This window comes from Chenopodium quinoa, unplaced genomic scaffold (assembly GCF_001683475.1).
Source record: "Chenopodium quinoa cultivar QQ74 unplaced genomic scaffold, ASM168347v1, whole genome shotgun sequence".
NCBI classification, from domain to species: Eukaryota; Viridiplantae; Streptophyta; class Magnoliopsida; order Caryophyllales; family Amaranthaceae; genus Chenopodium; species Chenopodium quinoa.
The window spans coordinates 489,359-509,676 of NW_018742815.1; the positions used below are offsets into that span (position 1 = coordinate 489,359).

The following is a 20,318-nucleotide window of genomic DNA, read 5'->3' on the forward strand; positions in this document are numbered from 1 at the left end:
TAATTTTTTTAACCACAAAAATATATAATTATAAAGGAACGTTTTGGGGTGTTAGATAAACATTTAAAGTATCACCTAAACTAGTATTAATTTGGGAAAACATGACAAAATCACGCGTTGATCGGTGTAATTAATGATAATTTTTAATTTAATATTTCTACTTTTAGCTAGTTTATCCAACGCCGAGGCGTTTGTTAGCTTTTGCTAATTATAAATAGTCAAATGTACACTCTCTTAAAGTTGCAACTAATTTGTAACGAATGAAGTAAATAAGATTGGATCCTTAATCTTAAACACATGCAATTGTAACCAACTGAATTGATTGATATCCTTATCTCCAAAGACTCCAAATTAGAACAGATTCGAGTTTATGTGTATGATAAACAAGTCTGTAAATCATGGGGATAAAAGTGTAACTTATGTGATGAAAATTGAGTAAAAACGCTACTTTTACTTCATGATAATTGATAACTGAAACTTATTTATCATAGAGATTAAAGTCCTGTTCACATTGAACTAAACAAAACTGAACCGAGCTGAACTAACTGAACTAAGGTGAATAGACCCTAACCAAGGCCGCCTCGTACACACTATATTTGCTTCCTCAATTTTGGTTAAAAAAATATAGTCAGTAATATTCAACGACTTTGTCTTTTAGTACGCAAGTGTCTTCTCTACTTGATCAACCCCTTTAAATTCCCAAAATTTGATTCTACGGCTTCAGTTTCCTGGATATTCTGCAAATCTTTGTTTTGTTTTGTTTTTTCTTTTTTTTTTTTTTTTTTTTTGAATTTTTTGCTGTGAAATTCTAGCAAAAGCTTCAACAATGACATCACACATTAATGGAGGAGATGAAGAATCACTCACTGAGCCACTTGTGAATCCCTCTAGGCGTCGATTCTCTCTCAACAACACCAATTCTCAACTTGCTCTTGTTGGTGTCAATGTTTGTCCAATTGAAAGTCTTGATTATGAGTATGTTTATCTAATTTTATGGGGTTTTAATTTCTGGGGTTTTGGCATAATTATAGAGGGTATTGGGTTTTTGGTTATTAGTATGATTGTTTGTAAAGATTGAATTTTTTTTGGTGGTTATTTGCAGAATTATTGAGAATGATTTTTTCAAGCAAGATTGGAGAAGTAGAGGGAAGGTTCAGATATATCAATACATGTTTATGAAATGGGCATTGTGTTTTCTTATTGGATTAATTGTCAGTCTAATAGGGTTCTTCCATAATCTTGGTATTGAGAATATAGCTGGGAAGAAATTTGTTATCACTTCCAATATGATGTTGTATAACAGGTTAATTTCTCTATCATTTACATTATACTAGTAATTGGTTTTAAGATTTGTGATTTTGGACTGTTTGATCAAATTTTTTACTGTAATGCTGTTGCTTTAATGTAGGCATTTGTCAGCATTTTTGGTGTTTACAGCTTGTAATCTTGGGTTAACTCTATTTGCATCATTGTTTACTGCACTTGTGTCGCCGGAGGCTGCTGGGTCAGGTATACCTGAAGTTAAGGCTTACTTGAATGGTGTGGATGCACCTGACATTTTTTCTCCAAGGACTTTGATAGTTAAGGTTAGAAAATTCACTAGGATTGATGCTAGATTGTTCAACTGAAGTAATTGTATTGATTTTGCATCACTCTTCATGAACATTTGAGCTATTTTGACATAAATGCAAATTAGATAATTTCTTGTTGATGCTTCATTTTGATATCTTGGAGGCATGTATGATGACTATTAGTCTGCAGTCTGCTACATATTCTGCATTGGAATATTGTATATTGCTTCAGCAAGAAGAAGCACCTTTTCCTTCAACCAATCAAGACTTGTGTGGTACCTAGTTAGTTTGGAAAGAATGTAAATGGAAATAGTTTCAACTTGTAGCATGCTCACATTGTATCTTGAATAATAAAAATTGAAGTGCATATTAGTCATAGTCTATTATTAGTGACTTGGGGAATAAGCTAGAGTTTGTTAGGAGAGTCTTTCTATATATAGACCTCATTAGGAGGAATAATCATCATGTTGAATATTGTTGAGAAGTCTGTTATTGACTTGTGGAGAGCACCTTCCTCTCCAAAGAAGGCATTGTATTGTTGAACAATCAGTTTGATAATACAACTTATCCCTCTTAGCTATCCTTTTCTGTCTAATTAGCTTGCTTACTTACTGTTCGGGAGCTAATTCCTAGCATGGTTCTACTTCACATTTTTTTTCTACGTAAACTCTATTTCCTTAAGCTTGTTATTAATGAGTTTGGACAGAGATATTACCTCTTTTTGAGGATAAAGCTAGGAATGTAGAGCTTACTTGGATTTGTGTGTATTTTCTGTTCAATATCACTTTTGGTTTTATATGGAACTTTTTTCTCACATAAAACATTTTTGTTACAGATTATTGGCAGCATCACTGCTGTTTCAGCTTCCCTTATGATTGGAAAAGCAGGCCCCATGGTGCACATGGCTTCATGTGTTGCTTCGTTGCTCGGTCAGGGTGGATCAAAGAAGTATGGTCTGACATGGAAATGGCTTCATTATTTCAAAAATGATCGAGATAGGAGAGATCTTGTAACATGTGGTACCGCTGCTGGAATTGCTGCCGCTTTCCGTGCTCCTGTTGGTGGTGTGTTATTTGCTTTGGAAGAAATGGCTTCTTGGTATTGTGGATACTTCTATTGTTCAGTTTCTTGAAACCCTCTTATCTTTTTGTTCTCTAATGTCAGTCCGTCTTACTTATCCCGTTATATAAGTGTACTTTAGTATCCAAGCTAGTATTATAACATGCTTTTCAATGTGGGCTAGATTCAGAGTTTCTAGATGATTATAAAGCCCTCAACTCTACTATACATTTCTCTACTTCACTTGGATGAGCATATTTTCAGATATTGGGGTTGCTTTTCTGACTAACTTTTCCTTATTATTCCAATCTTCAGGTGGAGAAGTGCACTCATGTGGAGAGCATTCTTTTGTACAGCAGTTGTTGCTATCATGCTTCGAAGTTTCATGGATTTGTGTTACAGTGGCAAGTGTGGACTCTTTGGTACTGGTGGTTTGATAATGTTTAATGTCACTAAAGAAAATGTGGTATACTACCTCAATGACGTGCCATATGTGCTGCTGCTTGGAGCCATAGGGGGCTTATTAGGAGCCTTGTATAATTTCATCCTAGAAAAGGTTCTTCGACTTTACAATTTTATTAACAGGTAAGTCCTGCTTGTTCTTACCAATAATTAAAACTAATATTGAAGACAGAAATTTGATTTTTGGTTATGGTTGATTTGATCATTTTAAAACTAAGGCTTTGTTGTTGTTGTTGACCTCCGTTTGATCTACATTTTCAGGAAAGGCATTGTATGCCAAATAATTCTTGCTTGTATAGTCTCTTTATTCACCTCCTGCCTTCTGTTTGGACTTCCATGGTTTGTAGCTTGCCAACCTTGTTCAGGTGATTCACCTGAGGCTTGTCCTACTATAGGCCGATCTGGTAACTACAAGAAATTCCAGTGTGCACCGGGACACTACAATGATCTTGCCAGTTTGATTTTCAACACAAATGATGATGCCATTCGAAACCTGTTTCGTCACAGCACCGATTCTGAATTTCATGGCACATCCATGCTTATATATTTTGTAACTTGCTTTTTCTTAAGCATTTTTAGCTATGCTATTGTGCTCCCTTCTGGTCTCTTCATACCTGTTATTGTGACGGGTGCATCGTTTGGGCGTTATGTTGGGATGTTGATTGGTTCAAAGTCAAGTCTGAACCATGGTCTCTTTGCTGTGCTGGGTGCTGCTTCATTTCTTGGAGGGTCTATGAGAATGACGGTCTCATTGTGTGTTATACTTCTTGAACTAACCAATAATCTGTTGCTACTGCCTCTTGTAATGTTAGTTCTACTTGTCTCTAAGACTGTGGCTGATAGTTTTAATGCCAATATATATGACATCATGATGAAGCTGAAGGGCTTCCCTTACCTAGAAACCCATGCTGAGCCATACATGAGGCAACTGAATGTAGCTGATGTAATTACTGAGCCACTTGAGTATTTCCGTGGGATCGAAAATGTAGGAAATATAGTTGATTCTCTTAAAAGATCAAGACACAACGGGTTTCCTGTGCTCAATGAACCAGAAGAATCTGCAAGTCCTGTTCTGTTCGGCTTAATCCTTCGAGCTCATCTTATTGTGTTGCTGAAGAAGAAAGCTTTTGTTCTTGCACCAGTGTCAGCTGGTGCTGATGTACTTGAGCAGTTCTCTTCTGTGGACTTTGCAAAAGGTGGGTCCAGCAGTATTGATGACATTGAAGATGTTGAATTTACAGACGAAGAATTGAAGATGTTTGTTGATCTTCGTCCATTTACAAATACTTCACCCTATACAGTTGTGGAGACGATGTCCCTAGCAAAGGCTCTTGTACTTTTCCGAGAAGTTGGTCTCAGGCACATGCTAGTGGTACCAACGACAGCTGATGTAAGTTGCTTGTTCTCCTCTTTGTCCCCACTTTCCCAGAGATTATATTTAGTGTATTATCGATTGTAGCTCCCCCCCCCCCCAAATGCCAGCCCACCAACAAAAAAAATACAAGCTTTTAAAAACCATCAATAAATATTTAAGCTAAAACCTCCATACTCAAATTGCATCATCCTTGCAGAAGATTTGAAAAGAAAACATCTTAATTACATAGTTGGTCCTTTCTATGGGGTACTTGGTCGAATTGCATATGTCCACTTCTTTTGGTGAACTTTTCACTTGTTACAACCCCCGTAGTGGGAAAACACTCCCCGTGGATGAGGGGACTAGGTAGGGCTCGCAAACATTGGAAAGTAGTCAGTTTTGCTAGGAAAAATATTGGTGAATATATGCTCTTTAAATTTCTCAGCTTAGTATGGGTCAAAAAATATTGGTCAAAAAAAAAAAAAAAATCTCAGCTTAGTAGCAGTTTTTTTAAGTCCCAGATATGTTTCCCATATCTCACTGTGCAATCAAATTTCTGTTGCTTATACTTCCTCCATCCTTAAATAGTTGTCATTATGTTAGTGTAATTTGAACTAGCAATTTCATGGCTGAATTAGACAGAGGATATGTTAACAAGAGATGATAGACGAATATCAATATTTCCCAATAAAAGAGCATAATGACCTTATGATCATCAGCTTGAACTTGTAGATTCCCATAAGCTTTATTTTGTATATTGGACTTTCATAAATGCTCAAAGTATAAACATCTTTAAGTTTCGTCTCTGCTGTGTCAAAGAAACATTCACTCTAACTTAACACTTCAGTAACTTCACAGTATAACAATCTTGTTTTCGCACCTGCATTGTATAAAAAGTATATTCATAATGTTATCATTTTTTGAAGTGCTAGGTATCCAGTAGTTAGATGTTTGCCCATTTTCTTTCGAAAAAAGTTAAACAACGAATTTTGATTATGGAGGATCCTTTCCTTGTGGTTCAACTGCATGTTCATTAGTTTGTCACAGTTTCCATCCAAAAACACGCTAAGTTGTAGCCTGGGACCATGTGACAACTAATCCCTTGGGCAAGAACTCAAAAATTGGGATGAATTGAATAGTTTCTGTTTATTACTACTTGTGTTCTAATGTTTTTAACTGAATTTTACGACTTGGTGCAGAGACCACCTGTTGTGGGGATGTTGACAAGACATGATTTTATGCCAGATCACATACTCAGTTTGCATCCTTCACTGGTGAATAAGAGGAAACGGTTAAGATTTCAGCTTACTCCCTTTGCGAAATTCTTTTAGGCATCATCTTCCATAAATTGGAAGACATCTTTTTTTGTTCAGATTTGTAGTTATAGATAGCTAGCTTAAGCGAAAACTTGTAATTCTCAGTATCTGTAGATTATCGACTCATTCCATGTGGTTGAAGGTAACCAAGGCTGGAATTGAACCTTAACGCTGCAGCCTTGATGGCTGGATGTGCATTTTTTGAAGGATGGAGAAAGATGTTTACAAGTTGTTGATCACTCATGGCATTTTTCTGGTTCCTTCTGAAGTTCTGATATTTTGTAAAGAGGAAATGCAAAGGGTTTTTTTAGTTTTGCATTCTTTTGATGGCCATTGTACTACTCATTATTCTTGATCATGGTAATGAATAGCAATACCACGTTCAACTGCTTTGTGCTGATTACATATTATATTAACTAAATGTTCATTTTCGTTGATGAAATCATTAATAAATAATACATAATGATAAATATAAGAAGTGAGGCTCATCTAAATAACAAGCTAGTAGTAGCTAACCATTGGAGCACAAATAATAATACGAGTAATACTTAATTTTTTTGTGTTGGTTTTGGCTACTTAGTATTTGTCTAAGCCGGGTTACATATAGATTTTGACTTCATTCTCTCTCCACTCCGTAAATAATATAAAATCGTGCAAAAGGTTATCAACTAACAAAAACAAGCTAAAGTAGTTTTATAAAACATTCAATCATTCATACAGAAGTTGTGTCAAATTACAAATGACCATTAAGTTTGCACCAAAAAAAAAAAAAAACATAAGGTATACAAAAAAATCCATATTTGTCAAAGTTTTGGCTACTTAGTATTTGTAGAAGCCGGGTTACATATAGATTTTGACTTCATTCTCTTTCGATCCTTAAATAATATAAAAATCGTGCAAAAGGTTATCAACTAATAAAAACAAACTAGAGTAGTTTTATAAAACATTCAATCATTCATAAAGAAGTTGTGTCAAATTACAAATGACCATTAGGTTTGCACCACCAAAAAAAAAAACAATAGGTATACAAAAAAACCCATATTTGTCGAAGTCGGGTTACATACAGATTTTGACCATTAGGCATACAAAAAAATGAGTAGCTTAGGTGCACCCTTTGTAATCGTTATTTTACATATTATCAGACACTAGAGGACTCTATTGAAGCAGCAAATTTCCATACTCGTATAATGTAACATAACATCCCAATGAATGGTACTTGTGTTTCGATAAATGTTGAAGCATACAGATCAAGCTACTTCTCACCATGAAGCAAATGTGTGAGAAGAGGGAATGCACCATTATACGTTGAAGTAGGAAGCATGAAAATCCCTCATCATCTACCCTCGTCTTGACCTCTGATACTCCATCCTCATAGCCCACAGCTGTTCCCCAACAGATTTCATATCTGGCCGATCAGCCTTTCCGGGTGCAGCACATTGAAATGCTAAACAAAAGATCTTCTTGAGTATTTCTACATCTACGCGTTCATTCATTAGTGGATCCACCAGCCTCAGCACATCACCTTCATTGTAGTTAAAGAAAGCCTGCAGAATGTTTTTTTAAAAGGTGTCATTTTTAGGATATTGGGATTTGCACATCTTCCACATAACATCCTGAGTTAATTTGGGGGGTGAGGGGGAAAGGGGGGTAGGGGGTCGGGATGAAGGGACACTTCAAAGATTTATGAGGTTGATAATTAACGCGAATATATGCAAAGGCAAGTTCCAGTTGTCAGTCAAACTATCACAGAACCAAAAGAATCTGGCAAGAAAAAAAAGAGGCTTACCCATCTGATGGTTACCCTCTCTTCAATAGGTCTTTTGGGTTCTACAGGACGACGTCCAGTCAGAATTTCTATAAGCAAAACCCCATAAGAGTAAACATCACTTTTTGGGGTGAGCTGATAGGTCTTCATATACTCTGGATCAAGATATCCGACAGTCCCTTTGACCTTGGTTGAAATATGAGTCTGCTCACCCTCAGCAGGACCAACTCTTGCAAATCCAAAATCGGCAACTTTGGCCTTTAAATTCTCATTCAAGAGAATGTTGGAAGACTTCACGTCTCTATGGATGATTTGTTTCTCTATAATGATCAGCAACCAACGATCAGAAATGAGAATGTTGCAAGGAAAAGAGAAATCAATGGACGGACATGACAAGCAATCTATAATGACCATACTACATGATGTGAACATGCAACAATATGATGCAGGACACACTGATTGATTGCATCTCTAAGACCACATTTTGAAAACCTAGAATAATTATCGGTATTTTACCCAACACCCCCCCCCCCCATCTAGAAAGAATTGTCAAGAACAGATCCGCTCGTTTGTTGATACCAGGTTTTTGCTTTGTAACATTCAAGTTCCCGAATTTGAAATCTAATAAATTAGATTAATTTGTATTTGTAGATGGACAGAAGAATGAGAAGATATATCCAATACAATATTCAACAAAAATACACATACACTTAAAATGAGCAGGTTCCACCAATTAGAATTGTTTCTTTATGTGCTTATATGATACACTATAGTTCTTTACTTCTTCTAAAGCATTTAACTTTAGCACAATTGAAGGGAAAACAAGATTTATAAATACAATGGTTTTTCTTACCTGAATATAGATGAAGATACGCTAAACCATGTGCAATGTCTATTGCAACCTCAAGACGCTGCTTAAAATCCAGAATTCTATCCCGCACACCTGTCAAATATAACATCTTAAACATGAGATTTACACTTCCAAGTAATGAATTTATGATGAAGTATCATATTCCTGAATTAATCTTACCATCCAGATGTTCTCTGAGAGTTCCATTTGAAACGTACTCGGTAACTATAAGCCGTTCATTTCCCTTGTCAACATATCCAAGCAGCCTGACCAGGCAGCGGTGCTCAATTTTTGATAGGATCTCGACTTCACTGTTGAATTCGGCAGAATCAAAGTGTTCCTGTGGCAAGGGAAAAAGCAAGTTCTTAAATTAGCTTACTGCCAGGATAAAGGGACATAACTAAACGTGGGAGCGTTCACAGTCATGGCCGATTAACCTAAGTTTACACTTTTGATAACATAAAAAAAAGTTGTATTCTGCTGCCAGGATAAAGGGCCAAAAGCACGTAAAAGTGCTTGTTGCTAAGACCATTTATTAAATTTACACTCTTCATAACAACACAAAAATAATTTTATTTAAAAAAAAAAAAAAAAATTACTCACTGCAAGGATAAAGGGGTAAGACTAAGTGAAAGTGCTTGTTGCCAGATTAATACACTAATTTTACACTCAATTCATAGCAACTGCAATATAATTCGGCGGAGGGCCAATGGAAAGAGACAGGCTGTTAGGCTTATATACTGAATTACATGACAGTAGAAAATTAGACATAACCAAACAAAGGGTTGCCTACAACACACATGCTTCCAAGGCGTTGCATTTAAAAATTTGAATGGTACAGTTTTGTCTCTTATTCGTTTAGGAATGGAAAATTCAAAGTGTAAAGAATAGACATGAAACTCAACCCATCAAATAACTTTATCCCAATAACTATAAGAGGCTCCTGCCTTGGGTTTTATGTACACCAATCGGCAATCCTTTCCCTTTACGATTATAGAGAGACTGTTTTAATTTGAACCTTAATCCAATAGATCAATACACAATAACCATCTTCTACTACATGCTTCCTCCGTCTTTTTTAGTTGCATCATGAGGGGGGAGGGGGGCCCTATGTGATGAGGAGATGAAAGAAAATTCACATCATCGATGTCAAATATTCCTTGTAATTTGCAAGGCATGCCAAGAAAGAACTTGAGGGTAATATCATATCCTCGCATCTATAACAAACTCTAAGGTATTCTTCGGGACTGTGGAGATCAAACTTTATCCCACTTCACTAATCCTATCCATATAATTGTCAGCTAAAATTTAGGAATGTTTGTCAAAGTTATACAACAAAATAATCAGACATGCATCAATCTCAAGTCTCAACCATCTTGATCTTTTGAGGTCATAAAAATTCACCTTAAAACCAGACATGTACTTAGTTACTACGTCTGAATTCAATGTGAGCAGAATTGTACTGTAAAATGAATTCTGACTTAAAATAAGTCATCTAAGTATCCTGTTTAAATTTTGCAGAGGTATATTCAAGTCCGAGGTACAATTATTTCTAGATTAAATTCCCAAGTTTTTTGTGGGGGTTGAGCCTCAAGAACAAGTTAATTCACAAAAAAGGCTTCTCAGTACATAATGCTGCAAGATATGGATTCATTAAAAATAAATAAATAAATTTTACAAAAAATTCTTGATTCCATACCTTTTTAGCTCTCTTTACAGCAATCCACTGTCCACCAGGTAGTTGGGCCTTGTATACGGTTCCAAAACCACCTTCACCAATCTTAAAGGATGATGAGAAACTATGTGTAGCCTTTACAATCTGACTGAAATTAAGATGAACTGATCCAAACCTATCGAGCCTTGGGGACATTGCATATCGAGGACTAGGCAGAGGGTGTCGCGATGGATTTGGACTGGATGGTGGAAATCGCGATGGGGAGGGACTAGGTGGTGCATGTCGCCATGGACTGGCAGTAACATTTTCTGGATTTGCCTCAAAGGAGGATGATAAGTCCACTGCAACAGAATCATCAACAGTCAGCCATCTGACAAACTTATAATGCTCTGTATTTCTTTTACAGTTAACAATAAACATAACATAGAAGATTATTTGAATCAGCATATGACATATACAAGCAAAGATGGAAACTTTTCAATATGTCATTGGGCATTGATTAGATACAAAACAATCCGGCAAGAAATACTTGGTGGTAATTTAGCCATCACAGATAATAAAAACTTACTTGCAGTTAAATCCCTATGCGAATCAGCAGAGTGAATATCCTTCTTCTTAGGATTACAGCATGGCCACATTAAAACACAGCCCAAAATTAGTACTCCAGGTGCAGCCATGGCCATAAGCTTTGAATAATGGTAGCCATTCTGGTCTTTTTGTAAATGAGCCGCAGGTGGTGTGGCTTCTTCTTCTTTTATTTCATCTCGGAGAAGTTTCCTTCCAGCCCCAGAGGAAACATCAACGGCAAAGACTTGCAGCCATTGAATACAAAATGATACGCATATGATGCATATCAGAATTTTTAATGTACAATGGCTACCCATACTTGGTGACCGCAACTTGTAATTGATTGCTTTTTCATACACTCATTTTAAATAAAAGAATGGATTTACAAACCACAATAGTCCCCAAAGCTCCACATATACACCTAACAACAATTTTAATAAAGAACCAAAAACACCAGTACAAAATCAGCTACTGGCAAGGTCAATGGAAATATACAGCAGGACAGCTACAGCTGAAATTGAATAGAAGGTCTCTCACTAGAGTATGCAATGCCCCCTCTTTTTAGTTAATCATTAAAGAGCCAAGATCTGCAGCTTGTTGCAGTAAAAAAAAAAAAAAAAAGCCAATTTACAGAGGAAATGGATGAAGATCGATGGCTGATGACTGTCGTTTACACCCACAATCTGATCTTTCTGCCGCGGGAGCTAAGCTGAGACCAAGAAACCCCAAAAAAGTCAGACTGCTAGGGGGAAACTTTGAAAAATAAGCTAAATTATATTGCAATATCTCAAAAGTAAGCAAAATCACATGTTAAAACAAATTATAATGGCTCAACAGCTCAATCATATAAAATCTAATGTTAATACAAACTATAATATCCTATTAAGAATACAGAATTTCATGTTACCCACTTGCTAAACATGTACACATAAGCAGCCAGACTGAAAACACCTTACATCAACCACCTCATTATAGTAAACACCCAACTTAATAATGCCTCATCATCACCTGCAAGCTAGAACAATAACAATGCCTCCGCCCCACGTGCCCGGCCCTCGAGATTAGCTAGGCCGGGCTTAATCAGCCAACAAACTCAATATAAACTAAAATAGATAACATTTTGAACTATAAAAAACCACCAGCTATAATTACAGGTATGAGAATCACATCTAATTACCTAAAAGAGTTCATGATTGAAAGCACACAAATGATTGCAAAACCCCATTTAAGGACATACATCCAAAATTAAAGTCCAATCTCATAATTGAACAAAAATGCAAAAACCATGATCACCCAACATACCTAAACAAATTATAAAATACACCAAATCAAACACAAAAACTAGCATTATTGATCAAATTCCAACACAATAGATGCTCAGAATCAAAATCTAAGATAAACCCATATACAAAATCCTAAAAAGAGACAGCAAAAAGTGCTCAAAATCATGATTTGAGACAAACCCATGTACAAAAGTATCCAAAACATTGAACTTTAAGGATCAAGTTTCACATTTAATTGACAAGCAATAATAAAGAAGTGAAAATGGATGATAGAAATAAACCTGAAAAAGAGGCGGCTGACCAGAGAAAGAGAGAAAATCAAGAACAATTTTTGTTGTTTGAAGAGTCTAAAAAGAGAGAAGATAAAGAAGAAGAAGAAAGAAGAAAGAAGAAAGAAAAGAGTGACTTGGAGAAAAGCTTTAAGGGAGGCAAATAGCTGGAAATGGAGGTGGGGTTATGGTTGATGCAACACCCAATTGGCTGTTGACGCAAATTTTTGATTTTTTATTTTTAAGTCAAGTTGGAATATTTTGACTGTTGGTGGAGAAATTAAGAAAGTTTAATTCACGCAAGATTTAGGCTTTGATTTGGTATATTCACTTCCATCATTTTGTTTCTCCTTGTGCAAATGATTGATGGTGAATGTTCACGTAGGGAGAGGGTATTATTTCCATTCTTTATCTGACTAGTTCGACGATTACACTTTTAAATTGTAGGTGAGATTGAGAAGTGATATTTAATTAAATAATACGGAGAGACAAATTTTCAAGTTACTATTAGATTTTTGAGTTGTAGGTGAGAAGTGAGATTCAATAGTCTATGTGAAGAGCACCCATTATCGAGCTTGAACATAGTTTGAGCGAATAAAACTTCTCTTAGGGTCTGTTTACATTTACTGAACTGAACTAATTGGAGCTGAGTTGAACTAAATAGAACTGAAATAAATATTTTATGAGAGAAGGAAATTAGGAGCTGAAATGAAATGAATTGATTCGAGCTAAACTAAACTGAAATTAAGCTAAACTGAATAGACCCTTATTCGAATCTCTAGCAAGCAACCAAAAACAAGGCTAAATCTCAAGGATGTACTTCCTCCGCTTCTATTTAGTTGGCGCGTTTGATTTAGGCACATATATTAAGGAGATGATTATGAGAAAAAGTGAGAGAGAATGAAAAAAATAAGTGGGGTAGCTTGTAAATACAAGGTAAAAAAGTTACTCCAAAAGAAAATGTGTCAACTAAAAAAAAAAACTTCCTAAAAAAAAATACGCGTCAACTAAAAATAAACGGAGGTAGTATGACATATTGACGTACAATGGCATAGCAAATTTGCATCAATGAAAGTTGTTACTTATGTACGCTAATTACCATTGTGTTCAAAACTTTAAAAGTTTAAAGTGTCCAACAATTCAACAAAGGGGTGGTTTGAACTGTTTCTTTAGTCTATACATTTGCAATTTTGCATCTAGTCTTAATCTTATAATTACATTTGCCTTTTTGTTAGAACAAAAGGAAACAAAAAGAACAATGTGTTATTCTCATTCAAAGTTGAATGTTATATTACAAGGATTTTATTGGAGTACAAAATTACAAAGACGATTTGATTCTATGAGATATGTGTAATAATTATTAACACAAAAAATCTTAAGCGAAAAATCATACTCCCTTTATCCCCAAAAGTTAGACTTTTTGGCCTAATTTTAGTCCTAAAATGATCGACTCATTTGCATTAAAACATCCACCAATTTATAACAATATTTGTGCAAAATTAACTTTTTCATATAAAATTTTGTTTTTATCATGTACTTATAATAATTTCTCTTTTTTTTTTTACAAACTCATGTAAATTTATATTTCCAATATACTTTTACTTCTTTTATTTAACTTTCTTAATACCCGTAAAATCAACCCAAAAGGGTTGTTCTTTTTAGAACGGAGAGTAACAAAAATGCATTTATTGCAAATATTTGACTCACTTGTACTTGTTATCATGATAATTTAATACTTCCTCCGTTATATTAATATTACAACAATGGGCTTTTTGCACTATTCATCACTCTTATTTGACCATATAATATAGATTTATACGTTAAAATATAATCATGTGGGATCTTATTGGATTCGTCTCATAAAATACTTTTACAATATCAACTTTTTATAATTTAACTCTTACACAATTATAGATATTTAGCATATAAAATATGATTTGTAATGCGTAATTTCCTCCTTGTTGTAATATTAATAGAACGGAGGAATTATATTCGTATAATCGAATTAATTTGATAAATAGTCTTACATCTTATACAACTTCACGTCCAATAGTAAGAAAAATTGAAGATAATGATGATAAAATTACACGACTCTATTTGTTTCTCAAAAGTTGACCTCCTTCGAAAAAATCAAAGTAGGTTGGGCCCAATAGTTGGAAACTTGCACGGTATAATGAAAAATTAACGGAGATGTCTATGATAATACAGTGTACTCGACTACATTGGAACAAATCTCAAATTGCACGTGGTGGCGGGAAGTAAACAAACCGTTTAATATCGTACACACCTGCACATTTTAAATTAACCATTTAAATGTTTAATTATTTTATTTATTTATTTATTTATGTTTAAGAGTTACAATGGCTTGATGAGAATCAATTTCAGAATTACCTGAAATCAGAAGACGAACTCTAACCAATTAAGTTATTCCTCACTCTTATGTTTAATAAGGTATTAATTGTCAAAAAAAAAAATATTTTAAAGACCATGTAAAGTTAAAATGAGACTACTTGTATTAGATTGAAATGGAAGGAATATATATTTGATCTATCTGATCATTAGAAACAATTTTGTTTGAACTTATTCAAGTTAATAACTTTTTAGAAACACACATATAACTTGTATGAAGTATTTTGTTTGAAATAAACTTATTTTACCAATTATGAACTTATCTAAATTTGATTTGATTAAGAAAGTCAAACACAACAAAATGTAAACAAAAACGAACCTAATTCATGGTACTGCCGATTACTACTTTTTTTAAAAAAAATTATGGTGCAAATTCCATGTATTTATCACTTTATCAGGATATTGATGCATCTACTATTCATGAGTTGAGGAATTTCTTGGAACGTATAAGGCAATAAAATATAAAAAATAGGTTGACTTTTTGTAACAATTATTATTATTAATAATAACGTGAATAAATACGTTAATTAAGAGTCAACCACACTTAAGTCAGGCCATCCAGCAAAGTCGTCATTCCTTTAATTAATTCTTTGCACCTAGTCTTCTAATATTAGCACGAGCGAGGTAGAAAAGGTTGGAAAAAACTTGACAGATTTAGCAAATATGGAGTAACATACATAAAAATAATACTCGTAGTACTAACATCTAGAATACTCACATACAAACTAATGAAGTATGTATTAGGATAATTTGTCAATTACTACCGCAAATTAAAAAAGTTGTGAATTACTACCGCAAAAAATTTTAAAATGTTGCGATTACTACCAAACCCCCATTAAACCCAACTATGACATCATTATATCCCTTTAACCCGTATTTAATGGGGGTTTGGTAGTAATCGTAACATTTAAATTTTTTTGCGGTAGTAATTCACAACTTTTTAAATTTGCGGTAGTAATTTACAAAGTAGTATTAACTTGCGGTAAAAATTGACAAATTAAAAATATAAAAATATGTGGGAGAGTGAGAAATATCTCAGGTGATTAGAGATTTTCTCTTGATTTTAGGATATTTTGGGATCGATTCTCACCCGACCCGCCCTTTGACTCGCTTTATAAACACCAAAAAAATAATACGTAGTATATAAAAATATGTGCAAATTAAAGAGATCAACACTTTATTAGTTTAGATTATATGACAAGATATCAACATTTCCTCTTGTCTCGGCCTTGAACTTTACTACGAGTCTATGACACTTTGCTTTTTTGCACGTAGTTAATTATATCACCTTACTAAGTAGATGGTCGGACGGAGTACAACTAGACACATAACTGTTATTTATTTGGGATGCATATAGGATGACTATCTGATAAATTCACTTAATTTTTATGATTTTTATTGCTACATTGGTATTTTTAATGTACTATTATACTTACAATGATATTTTTAAAGTACTATTATACATATAATTTATACTACTAGAGTATAAGTTGTTCTAGTAATACTATTCATAGCCATTATAGGTAACAGTGGTACAATATTTGTACTACTAGAAAAAAAAAATCACCGCTCTTTTGTTTTACAGCTGTTATTTACTTATCATGTAAATAACAGGTATCCACCAATACTTAACCGATTTGACGTTCTTTTTAGTGACAGAGAGGGTGTGACACATATACTTTTTTTTCGTGATGCTTCCGACATTATACTTTTATTTAAACCCAATTAAGGTAGATTATAAATATAAAATAATTGAATAAAAGGACTAAACTAGGTACCTTACCTCACAAATTCCAATTTCATACTTTACCCCAAGCTAAAATTTGCAATTGATAAAAGCTTTTTGGGTTTTTCTATACAATGCCCCTGAGGTGTTGATTTTTCCAAGTTGTGCCCACCCATTTTCAAAATTTCACATTGTATTCCTAAGGTACCTTTAGTGTCTAAGTTGTGCCCACCAAAAATAACCAAAATGCAACGTCTAAAGCTTGGAAATATAAAACAAACGGAATTGGCAAACGGCTACTTAACGACTGGGGACAACGTAGACACTAAAGGTACCTTGGGGGTACAATGTGGAATTTTGAAAATGGGTGGGCATAGCTTGGAAAAGTCAACACCTCAGGGACACTGTATAGAAAAACCCAAGCTTTTTTATTTGAAATAATGGTCATGTTTGGTAAATGGCTTTTAAATGGCTTTTTGGTTAGCTTTTGGCTTTTTTATGTGGTTAAACAACCAAAAAATGTGTTTGGTAATTGGCTTTTTAGTCAGCGATAATTGGCTTTTTAGACAGCGAAAAAGCTGGCTTTTAAGCCAAAATGAAAAAGCTGCTTTGAGTAGCTTTTTTTTGTTGACTTTTGACTTGTTGGCCCACAAATTATCTAATAAACAGCCAACAACCAACAATTAATTTACCAAACACTTTTATAAACAACTAGCTTAATTAAACAACCAATTTCAAAAGCCATTATAAAACGCCAAACATTCCAACTGGTCAAACAAGCTAAGTCAAGTGAATCATCCAACCGCCAACATCTATTTGCCAAACAATGCCAATATCTACGATAATAAATGGTTTCATGATGTATACTCTTGGGGAATGTTCTGGTTGGCTAAGATGGACTGAACTGAATTTATTGAAACTGAACTGAATTGAATATCTTATGAGAAAAGGAAATTGAGATAAGAACTGAAGTTATTGAGCTGAACTAAACTGAAAATAAGCCGAAGAGAATAAACCCTTAAAGGGTGTTTCTATTCACCTAATTTTAACTTTTTGAATAAAAACTTACTTCTTCCATTTTTTTAGCTGACACCGTTTGGCTTTTACACTATTCACATACTACACTTTTGACTTGCTTTTGTGATTTATAAATATAGTCATGTGGGACTTGCTTGAATCGTCTATATTATATTTTATTAATATCCACTTTTTATAATTTTACAATGTTGACAATTAAAGTTATTAAACGTTAAAAACATACGTTGATGAGTGTGAAAATAGAAAGATATCAACTAAAAAAAATAGAGGAAGTATTTTAGTTGTAATTTGTACTAGGATAACTCTTATCAAAACTTATTTTTTTCAAACAAATCTAACTTAAACTTATTACACCTGAAATAAGTGGGAATAAGGTGATTAAAATAGACACTTATAGTCTTGTTATAATAATGGTACAAAATCATCTGAAATGTAACTAACATCTAAATGCTTGAAATATATATACTAAGGGCCTGTTCTCATTGACTGAACTCAACTGAATTGAACTGAATATTTTATAAGAGAAGGAAATTAGGAGCTGAACTGAACTGAACTGAATTTCAACGTATGAGAATAGGCCCTAATACTAGTTGTTTCGCGTGAGCTCCAGTCCGGCACTATGACTCTTGGGATGCGTAAAGGTTTACCGTCCAATTAAACACCTGCGCAAATTAGCTAACCCAGGGATTGCTCCGATACTAAAGTCAACAATTTGATAAGAAGAATAAGAAAAAAGATAAAGAGTGTTTAAAAGAGAGAGGGAGAGAGAAAGAAATAGAGCTAGAGCTAGAGCTAGTTAGGGCATGTTCACATTTACAGAAATGAACTGATTGGAGCTGAACTGAAATGAACTGAATTGATTGGAGCTGAACTGAACTAAAATTAATCTGAAGTGAACAGGCCAGTAGAGAGATAAAAAAGATTATACCTTAACAATAAAATATATGCTTGGGTCTTTATAGGATCACAACCAAGCTAGTGCCACCTATGGACATAGGTGGCAAGTTGACTTTGTAGGCAACAGGTGCCTACGTGATCGAAAGCAGCTCTCCACGTGGCCATGGTAATAAAGGTTGTTATGGAGATTAAGCCGATATGCATATATAATACTGGATAATTAACAACATAACGTATTTTAGTGGGCTAATCCTAACAGTGTCGGCACTATCGCATACTGTAGTACATTTTTTTACTAATGATGATTGGTTTCATATGAATTGTCAAATAATCAATGAATAAATGTTACTCTCTCCGTTCCTAAATTACATTTCTACTTTCCTCTATTAAGTGAACAATAAATATTAGAAATAAGAATGTAATTTAGGAATGGAGGGAATAATATACACTGTCACTTGTAATAATAGTTGAATTTACAATAATTAAAGTACGAGCGGAGAAGATTTTTGACACGAATTAATTAAAGTATGTATATGATACGGAGTAATAAATTTGTAACTCACATTTGGGTTCATGCATTATTTTCAACATAAATTTTTTGTTTAAATAAAAACATGTCCGATAATAGTTGTATACAAATTACAAAATTACAAAATAATTATGTGAAGTTGAGAGTTTGCAATCAATTCAAGACAAACGTCTTACACTATATTGAAATGTATAAAATGTCAATAATAATATGCTTAGGGCCTGTTCATATTTACTTATTTTCAGTTCAGTTCAGTTCATTTCAGCTCCAATCAGTTCAGTTCAGTTCAGTTTTATGCATTTAATTTTTCAATTCAGTTCAACTCCAATCAGTTCAGTTCAGTAAATATGAACAGACCCTTAGTAATTTGTTTTAGTATCTAGTGTACGTCCATGTTGTATATTTTTATTAAATCAATTTTTAGAAGTTTGCCTAACAAATCTTAAAAACAAAAATAAGTGGGGGGGCAAATTATAGCACCATATATACAATTAATGAATTAATTAAGGTCAATTATGCATCATTGTCCAAAATTCCAAATGGAATAATACCTCGAATGATTCCTTAGCTATTTTCTTTTTAACTCGGACTGCTAATTTCAATCAAATTATTATATTATTCCAAACATAGTACGTGGCGAAAGGAGGCAAGTATAGTCCAAAATTAAAATATCAAATTGGTGAAAATTGTTTATTTATTTATTTATTTTTTACGTATGGAAAATGATTGTTCATCTTCCTTAAATTGCGTGAAAACTACTGCATATACGAAGTACCAGAATCTCATCCTCACATATTAGTGGACCAATATTCATATATATATATTTTTATTTACCACTCCGTATTGCATTATTTTGTTAGGGAAATCTAGCTAAACTAAATACAAATATACTGATTAATAAAAAAAGGCAAAAGTTAATAAGCGTCGTGGAGAGTATTAGATAAGAGAAAAAAGTGAAAAATATTAGAGTAAAACTAACATTGATTACACTAAATGACGCGTGATATTATCATGCATTCCTAACTTAATAATACTTCAACCAATAAGAGTTGATGTATACGTATAATGTATGAAGTAATTATCACTAGATATTAATTAAAGTTTTGAGTTGTATCTAGACTAGGATTTGAAATTAATTGAATCCCAGCTTCTTTAGTGAATTTAATTATTTTTGACGGAATCATCTAAATTCGATAGAAGTGGTTTATGGAGATTTTGTCATACTTACTTTGTATAATAATAATAACAACAACAATAATATAGAATATTTGATCATATCAATTTATTAAGACCAAAAATTGAAAAAATTATACCCCATACTTAATAATCAAAGAAAAAAATAATCAAAGAAAATACAACACCAAAGTCCCTAACAAACCCGGATGATTAACATAACATAACACATGACATGTTACCTAAAAATCATTAATGATTCCCTCTTTTTCTTTTTAGAATTCACATAAAACACAAAAAACAGTAGTTTATATTAATTTTATTCATAATTTGTATCAATTTTATTTTTAATACACAATTACTTTAAGACCAGCT

General features: G+C 33.6%; 2 protein-coding genes across 2 annotated transcripts; one reads left to right on the forward strand and one right to left on the reverse strand.

Moving 5' to 3' along the window:
• The first annotated feature begins 623 nt into the window (after positions 1 to 623).
• On the forward strand, positions 624 to 6,778 carry LOC110725573 (putative chloride channel-like protein CLC-g). The gene is made up of 7 exons (XM_021905034.1): positions 624 to 975; positions 1,103 to 1,303; positions 1,409 to 1,586; positions 2,407 to 2,669; positions 2,946 to 3,215; positions 3,354 to 4,482; positions 5,646 to 6,778. Exons 1-7 carry the CDS (start codon positions 827 to 829, stop codon positions 5,775 to 5,777), a joined length of 2,322 nt encoding a protein of 773 aa, XP_021760726.1. The 5' UTR covers positions 624 to 826; the 3' UTR covers positions 5,778 to 6,778.
• LOC110725574 (calmodulin-binding receptor-like cytoplasmic kinase 3) lies at positions 6,694 to 12,486 on the reverse strand. The gene is made up of 7 exons (XM_021905035.1): positions 12,184 to 12,486; positions 10,621 to 11,328; positions 10,077 to 10,393; positions 8,558 to 8,717; positions 8,381 to 8,470; positions 7,549 to 7,847; positions 6,694 to 7,306 (listed from the first exon to the last, which is right to left on the reverse strand). Exons 2-7 carry the CDS (start codon positions 10,934 to 10,936, stop codon positions 7,100 to 7,102), a joined length of 1,389 nt encoding a protein of 462 aa, XP_021760727.1. The 5' UTR covers positions 10,937 to 11,328; positions 12,184 to 12,486; the 3' UTR covers positions 6,694 to 7,099.
• Between the last annotated feature and the right edge of the window lie 7,832 nt (positions 12,487 to 20,318).

Excerpts from the sequence above, each read along its gene's own strand:
- LOC110725573 (XM_021905034.1), top strand. The coding sequence starts at position 827 with ATGACATCACACATTAATGGAGGAGATGAAGAATCACTCACTGAGCCA. Across the intron at positions 2,670-2,945 it reads TTGGAAGAAATGGCTTCTTG|GTGGAGAAGTGCACTCATGT; the intron begins GTATTGTGGATA and ends TCCAATCTTCAG. Across the intron at positions 3,216-3,353 it reads CTTTACAATTTTATTAACAG|GAAAGGCATTGTATGCCAAA; the intron begins GTAAGTCCTGCT and ends CTACATTTTCAG.
- LOC110725574 (XM_021905035.1), bottom strand. The coding sequence starts at position 10,936 with ATGGGTAGCCATTGTACATTAAAAATTCTGATATGCATCATATGCGTA. Across the intron at positions 10,394-10,620 it reads GCATAGGGATTTAACTGCAA|TGGACTTATCATCCTCCTTT; the intron begins GTAAGTTTTTAT and ends ATTCTGTTGCAG. Across the intron at positions 7,307-7,548 it reads AGAGGGTAACCATCAGATGG|GCTTTCTTTAACTACAATGA; the intron begins GTAAGCCTCTTT and ends AACATTCTGCAG.